At 41.3% G+C, this 8,161-nt stretch overlaps 1 protein-coding gene across 3 annotated transcripts in view; it reads left to right on the plus strand.

The window, feature by feature from the left end:
• TASOR2 (transcription activation suppressor family member 2) overlaps positions 1-8,161 on the plus strand; it is a 46,342-nt gene that overhangs the window by 26,694 nt on the left and 11,487 nt on the right. For all 3 annotated transcript variants that reach the window (XR_005197515.1, XM_017513167.2, XM_037732993.1), the window contains exon 11: positions 389-4,231. Coding sequence is in view for 2 of the 3 variants with exons in the window: in XM_017513167.2 (XP_017368656.1) it covers positions 389-4,231 (3,843 nt within the window). In the remaining variant the exon portion in view is untranslated. The remainder of the gene's footprint in view (positions 1-388; positions 4,232-8,161) is intronic.

Genomic DNA, 8,161 nt, shown 5'->3' on the forward strand with positions numbered 1-8,161 from the left:
AAAAAAAAAAAATTCTAGTCTCATTTATTAAAAACAAAATTGAGTGCTTTTTCTCTAGTGCTACATTTCTGGATTAAGTGGTGCTAATCAGCAAACAGGCTGCCTTTTAAGTGTTTTAAATTGTCAGTGGTCTAGCTATTTTTCTTCCAAAAAGCTCATTTAAAAAAAAAAAGCTTCACAGTTAAAGTTTCGGAGCTCTTCTCTCTGTATGGTTTTAGAAAATACAAATCCCATTGGGGGATATTTTAAGCCTGCTTCAAAAGAGGGAGTTGCTTGATTTGTACCCTGTGACATTCTTATAATTTTTGTCTTTTCTGTTCTTCACATATGTAATCACTTAAAAAACATTTATGTGACTGATTTTTTTTTTTTACTTTGATCATTTCAGGTAATTGGGGAAGACGCAAAACAAGAATCATCAGATAAACTGGAGACTTCTAATCTTGTGCTTTCTGCTATTGGAACTACACAAACTAATGGACCTTCTGTTTCTAGCGAAGAAGAAATTTTTCAGCCACTGGATAGCACAAGAGTTCCTTCTTACAGTGGCACTGTTACTCAAGCCACATTCACTAGGACTTATGATGGGACTGGTAGTCAGCCAGTGATGTGTCAGAGCTCTGTGTACAGCACCCTTGAAAACAAAGTGGATGTTCTTGATGCACCCATACAAACAAAAACAGATGCTTTACAGGACTGTATCCAACATAGCAGCCCCATAAACAGTGAATGTCAGCCTTCCTTGGAAAGGAAAGATGATAATATGGAGTATGTAATGATTAATCTGGAGCCAGTTACTCTCCCCTTCGAAAAAAAAGCATATGTACCAATACAGACAGAAGTTGTAAATACAGCTGATGAACCTACAACCTTTAATAATGAGTTGATTAAGCAAGTATCACCTGCTGCAAGCCTTAGACATCCTGTATCGACCTTGGATAAAACACAAACACAAGGCCTTAGGGACATTCCCTCTCTGGTAGTGGCAGGACAGAAAGGCCTTTGTACCTCCTCAGTAGGTAGAGAGACACTTGATAAAGAAATGTGTTCGTTACAGAAAGAGATGCCTCTTCCAGTCTCACTATCGTCTGATAAAGGAATGGTAATGGAGGCATTATCATTAGTTAAAAGTTCTAGTTATCCATTACCCAGTGAGGAGGTGAGATGCACTCAGGATTTCCTTTCACAGACTCGGAGTCTCCTCGGCCTATCTTCAGAAGGACTTCTAGAACTGACACAAGTTGAAGTTGACTCATCATCACCCTTTACCTCTTTGGGAAAGCAGTGTTCACTTAACCGCATTTCATCAGGATGCTACACATCAGGTGACTCTTTGGAACTAAGAAAGAATGACAAGAATGGTCCAAACATTGAAAAGATGAATTTCAAAGCATTTGATTCAGTATTTATCAAACAAACAAGCCTGTCTGTGAATAGAGGGGTCAGCCTAGAGTTACCAGAGGAAGATTCTGACATTGACTTAGCGCTAACAATATCACCACCTACAAGTCCCAGAGAAGAAATGCTAGCTGGTGAAATAGAGCAACTTCAGGAGCCCCCATTCTCAAATTTAGAACATCAGGATGTAGCTAAGGAAATAGGTAAACCAGAAGAGGTGGCTCTCACAGAAAGCAGAGAAGTGAATTCTGCTGATTATGAGTTGGTATATCCTGCAGTGTCAGAAGAACCAGTAGAAAATAAGGACAGAAAAGGGGATAATTTACAGCCAGTTACTTTAATACTTTCAAAAGAAAATTGCACCCTTGAGATTGCAGAGGAAATTAATGTGACCTCTGATTTTCCCTTTGATCCCTTAATTGAGGAAGTATCACCAGCTTCTAGTCCTGACCCTCCACTACCAGTTAAAGAGACACGACCATATCAGGCTGTGACTCCATGCATTTTAAAACTTCATGGTACACAGTGTGAGAAGAGCAACAGAGTCTCCCAGCGTAAGTCCGAAGATTTAGGCATAACAGAAAAAGAAAATTTTTTTGTTGGTCCTACCCATCCAGTGGGACAAGATAATTTTACCCAGGTACAACAAATGCAGGTCTCTGCTGAAATCCCTCTAATAATAACTGATCATCCAGGAAGAAAAGGTAGACCAACCCTTCCTGGTAAAGTAACTGAGGAAATTGTCTCAAGTGAGCATGATAAGGATTTATCTGTCTCAGGAAAGGTGCAGTGCTGTGGTAGGGAGTTAAACCAGCCTGCCTCAGCTGCTGAATACAGAGGTGACTTCAGTCCTACTCCTGAAAAACTGGTAAAATCAGGAAATCTGTTGCAGCCAATTAGTGTAGAGAACAGAAATTTGGACCTGAAACATCTTGTCTTGGAGTCCAGTGAACCTCCACTTGGTCCTAGAAATGTTACTGAAAACAAGTCTTTGTCTGGCACATTGGTTTCCACAGCTGCACCAAGTGTTACAGTGAATGTGTCGGTAAAACAGCAGACTAGCCCTAAAAGCAGTCAGAAAAATCTCTTTAACAGTGATCTGAAAGCAGATGAAGGCATTTATCCACAGGTGAAGTCCTTGAAAGCTGCTTCAGTTGATGGAGCTTATTCTACGCAGGGATGCGTGTGCTCAGTGGTCCCAACACTTGGTTCTTCCTCAGACAGTGGTATGTTAACCCATTATGTAAGACCAATAAATGCAGAGCCTGGGTTTCAGGCACAGGAAATACCAGCAGTCAGAATGGCCAGTTTGCTTAAGAATGGTGAAACTGAAGCTGAGTTACCCAAAGAAACCACAGGTCTAGTCACTGATGGCCCTCAGTCCAATGCCACATCTCTAAAAGGTGAATGCGAAACCATGCACACACTGCCAAATGTGTCAACATGTGAAACAAAGGAGCTGTTGAATGTTGGAGTTTTCTCCCTTTGTACTGGTCTCTACCAAAATACAGCAGACACCAGGGAAAATCTCAGTAAAGAGCCTTCGGCCTCCTTTGTTTCGGAATCTTTTGACACTTCTGTTTGTGGAGTATCCACAGAGCACGTAGAAATTGAGAACAGTGAGGAGGGGCACAAGGCTGAGGCTGGTTCTGAAATCCTAGGCAGAGATGCAGAGGTGAATGTAAATTCTGACATGCACTATGAACTGCTTTCTGGAGATTCTGATCTAGACCCGCTTGGTGATTGTAGAAATCCCAAATTCAATTTGGAGGATTCTTATACTTTAAGAGGCAGTTACACCGGGAAAAAAGAAGATGTTGCCACAGATGGCTATGAATCGTCGTCGAAAATCCACAACAACCAAGAGGACTGGGGCTGCTCTAGCCAGGTTCCAGGCATGGAGACAAGCCTCCCTCCCAGACACTGGACCACAGGGATAAAGAAAGAAGAGAAGTGTGTGCCGCATTATGTCCAAATCCGAGATGTGCACGGGATCCTCAGGACTTACGCCAACTTCTCTGTAACAAAAGAGCTCAAAGACACCACGAGAACTTCACGCAGCCTGAGGAGGCACCCAGGTTTCACTGCAAGCTGTGGCCTGCTCAGCTCATGGACAAGCACTTGGCAGGTGGCAGACGACCTCACCCAGAACACTTTAGACCTGGAGTATCTGCGTTTTGCACATAAACTAAAACAGACCATAAAGAATGGGGATTCTCAGCATTCTGCCTCCTCCACCAATGTCTTTCCAAAGGAGTTACCTACCCAGAGCTCCATTGGTGCTTTTCCTTTGACAAAAATACCTGAGGCCCCAGTTCTGCATCCTGCACCTAGGAGCAGGAGCCCCCTTCTGATAACAGTTGTGGAGTCAGATCCCAGACCACAGGGGCAGCCCAGGAGAGGCCACACAGCCAGCAATCTGGACAGCTCTTCCTGTTGGAGAGAGAGATGTCACAATAGAGATCTTACAAATTCTCAAAGAAATCAGACTGTTTCATTCCACCTCAACAAACTGAAATATAACAGTACGTTGAAGGAATCTCGAAATATTTCACTTATTCTCAATGAGTATGCTGAATTCAACAAGGTGATGATGAATAGCAACCAAGCTGTTTTCCAAGACAAAGAGTTAAATGATGCTTCTGGAGAAGCCACTGCTCAAGAGATGTATCTGCCTTTCCCAGGACGGTCAGCCTCCTATGAAGACGTGATCACAGACTTGTGCACCAGTTTGCATGTCAAACTAAGAAGTGTTATGAAAGAGGCTTGTAAAAGTACCTTCCTGTTCTACATTGTCGAAACAGAAGACAAATCATTCTTTGTAAGAACAAAGGTAAAGTACCAGCCATGTCTTACATATTATTTTAATTGCTTTCTAATTTTAGTTTATTTTACAAATAATAAATTTAGCATGTTTGCCATCAAAAAGAAATCATGGTATGACATGGTATTTAAGTTTCACAGCTTAGTCTGTCTGCATACTGAATGTTTTCCTGCAGGATATGCCATTCGTACTTTATTTGAAAATTAGTATTATGTTCCAGAATTAGGGCAATGACTAATTTTTTTTTTCACAAAAAAGTTACCATTGTAGACATGGCCATACTTCAAATGTAAATACACATTACAATGTTAAAATACAGATTTTTTCAAAAAGTATTATTACCTGTGCTCCTCCAGAGTGTGGATAGTCAAGTAGACCTCTTTTGATTTTGGATATATTCTTTTTCTTTTTCTTTTTTTTTTTTTTTTTTGACAGAGTCTCGCACTGTTGTCCAGGCCATGGTACAGTGGCGCAATCTAGGCTTACTGCAATCTCCACCTCCTGGGTTCAAGCAGTTCTCCTGCCTCAGCCTCCCGAGTAGCTAGGACTATAGGCATGCGCCACCATGCGCAGCCAACTTTTTGTATTTTTAGTAGAGACGGGGTTTCACCATGTTGGCCAGGATGGTCTTGATCTCTGACCTCGTGATCTGCTACCTCGGCCTCCCAAAGTGCTGGGATTACAGGCATGAGCCACCGCGCCGGCCTTATATTTTTCTTTTAATTTGAATGTTAGGATAGCTGATGTTATAGTGAGTACATGGAGTTACATAGTCCTTAAATTTAAATAAACCATGGTGAAATTCTGGCATGGGCGGAGCCAGAACCTGTCTTGATTCACCATTAACTTCATTGTTTTATCCTCAGAATTTTTTTTCTTCTGTTTGGGGTATAGACAGCATTTTTTAAAACTTGTTTTTAATAATTTTAAATTTTCATAAAGTTTGCAGAAATAGTTCCCTTTACCTAGATACACCAATATTAACATTTCTGAACCATTTGTAAATGTGTTGCAAATACTTAAATGTATATTACCTGAGTACAAGGATACTCATTTTTTAACCACAGAACAATCCTATAAATCAGGAAGTTAATATAATATTAATGTGACCATCTCCACCAACCTCATTGTAGGTCCAGGATCATAGGTGTATAGAATTGTCATGTCTTCAGTCTGGAGTAGTTCTTCTGTTACTCCTTGTCTTTTATAACTTGGCAGTTTTGAAGACTGTAGGCCAGTTATTTGGTAGAGCTTCCTTCCATTTGTGTTCATGTTGTTTCTTTGTGACTTAGGCATTTTAGATGTGAATACTCATATAGATGTCATGTAGGGCTCTTCTCAATGCATTCGTTGTATCAGGAGGCACCCGATGTTGATTTATCTCCTTACTGGTATATTAACTTTTTCACTTTGTTAAGATGATTTCTGCCAGGTTTCTCCAATGTAAAGTTAATAAGTGTGTTGAACTTAATAAGTTGGGAGATACTTAAGATTGTATGAAATCCTATTCCTTATCAGACTTTTATCCACTAAATTTAACATCGGTTGATGATTCGTATCTGAATCAGTTATTACTGTGATGATTGCCAAATAGTGATACTGAAATTCCATCTGCATTTATTATTTGCATTCTCCTCTAGAGCTTTCCCTTCTTTTCCATTAATCTATTCTTTTGCTTATCTATATCACTATGGACCGTGGTTCATTTTTTTTTACTTAAAGGGTTATCATCTATTTCTTAATTATTTTAACACTTAGAATATCCCAAACCCAGCCAGTAGGAGTCCCTTAAAGTTGGCTGCTGTGTCCTTTTGACAATTCCCCATAATTCTTTGGGCACTTCTTTACTTTGGGATGTAACATAATGTTCCAGGCTTATCTTGTATTTTCCTTGCCCCAGCCTTGAAGTCAAGCATTTCTCTAAGGAGCTGACTCTAGTGAAGAACAGTATGTTTTCACCACCTAGGGACTAGGTGAATGAACTCAGTACCATGGGTGTCTGCTTCTAGGTCCTCTCAGTACATAGAGCCAAGAAATATACATACATACATACATATGTCTACATCTGTATTTATGTATAAAAAGCAAAAACAGAGGGGTTCACAGTCATCCCCAATTCTAGTCCAGTACTGCCAAGTTTGTGCTAGCCACTTTCTCCATGTATGGAGCTCCCTTCTCTGAGAAGGTTGACTCTGTTAAGTGATGGTAAGTGTGATGCAGGTGCCATGAGGATGCATTGAAGGCAATTGACCTTGCTGGGGAGGTGTTTCCTCAGGAAGTACTGCAGCACAAAAAGAGCATAAGGGGTCTGCATATCGCCTGCAGCACTGGGCATGCTGTATGTCGATTCCACATGCCCTGCTAGGTCTGTCTCAGACTTCACTTCCATCACTTCTGCTGATTCCTGCGCTAACTCCAGAATGCCACGTGGGAGTCCATGGGGACTGGGTTACTAAGTAACATTACTTAGTAATGAGGGACATCTGTCCATCATTGTCAGAGTATCCCTTGGGTACAGGGTCACAAGGGCATTTCTGATCTGGAGTACAGAGGCCTCTGCAGAAACCATAGAGTTGCATAAAGATTTCTCAGTCTGCCCTCCTCTTCCCATGTGGAGGTGTGTAGCTAGCAAACACACCACAGAGAATGGCCTCTTGGTGCTGGTGGGCTGGTCAGAGTGAGTAAGCCATGTCAGCCAGAGGCTTGGGCTTGGGCTTGGGCTTGCCTGGGCTGTGGGAGAGAACAGTTCGTGTGGCAGTGGCAGGGCCTTAAGTCACGCTAAGCTATTTAGACTTCATCCTGAAGTCACTGAGAGTCGCTGGAAAGGTTCTGTTGGGTTTTTTCCCCCTACCACTAGACTGCCAGAGATACTTTTTTTAAAAGATCTTTTTAAAGGTTTGTTTGTTTTTCAAGTAAAGCAGCTGGAGTAGGGAAGGATTTTTTAAAATCTGTAACTGGCTGTGAATCATTTTAGAAGATCTTTTAAGAAACAAGTAGCATCATATTTGCATTTTAGAGCGATCTCTTAGCAGATGGAGAACTGATTGGAAAAATGACAGTCACTGGCCTTAACGTGAAACTCCATTGTTGCTAGAGTCACCCACATTGTTCTTCTACAAGATGGCTCCTAAATATGACCGTAAATGTTTTTTTGCAAATTTGTGGAATCTACTCTTTAGCCCAATTGTATTCTTCTTCCCCAGCCGAAGTTCTTTTTGTTCTCCAGGGTTCTTAATGAATGGTTGCCAGATTTGGTTTTGTATTTCCTCTGTTGTCTTTGCTCCAAGTTGCTTGCCATTTCAATCAGCAACACTGTAGTTGAAAAGATACTGAATGGCAGTCACCCTCTTCAGTCTTTCTGAAGGTACCCAGCCTCCAAAAGCGATCTGGAAATCAGTTTAATTTTTTTTATTGTACCTTGAATTAAGGTTAATTTTATTTGGTTAATTATATATCCTATACCCTGACATGAGATAGAGTGACTCTGAAATCAGCCAAGTTAGCATCATGGTCATGTACATATTTGGGTGCAGTGAGCAAAATACTTGGTTTCTTTTAGCTTCCATCTTCTCAGAAAGCAACAGAGCGCAGTGGCTCACGCCTGTAATCCCAGCACTTTGGGAGACCGAGGCAGGTGGATCACCTGAGATCAGGAGTTCGAGACCAGCCTGGCCAACATAGTGAAACCCATCTCTACTAAAAATACAAAAATTAGCCGGGCATGGCAGCATGCTCTTGTGTTCCCAGGTACTGGGGAGGCTGAGGCAGGAGACTCACTTGAACTCAGGAAATGAAGATTGTAGTAAGCCAAGATTGCAGCCACTGTGCTCCAGCCTGGCTGACAGAGTGAGACTCGACAACAGAGCAATAATCTTAGTTCTCACTTCCTTTCCAGATCAAGTAATATGATTTTCATGAAGAAGAGAGATCATAGTAATG

Source organism: Cebus imitator, unplaced genomic scaffold (assembly GCF_001604975.1).
Source record: "Cebus imitator isolate Cc_AM_T3 unplaced genomic scaffold, Cebus_imitator-1.0 Scaffold487, whole genome shotgun sequence".
In the NCBI taxonomy this organism is placed as follows: Eukaryota; Metazoa; Chordata; class Mammalia; order Primates; family Cebidae; genus Cebus; species Cebus imitator.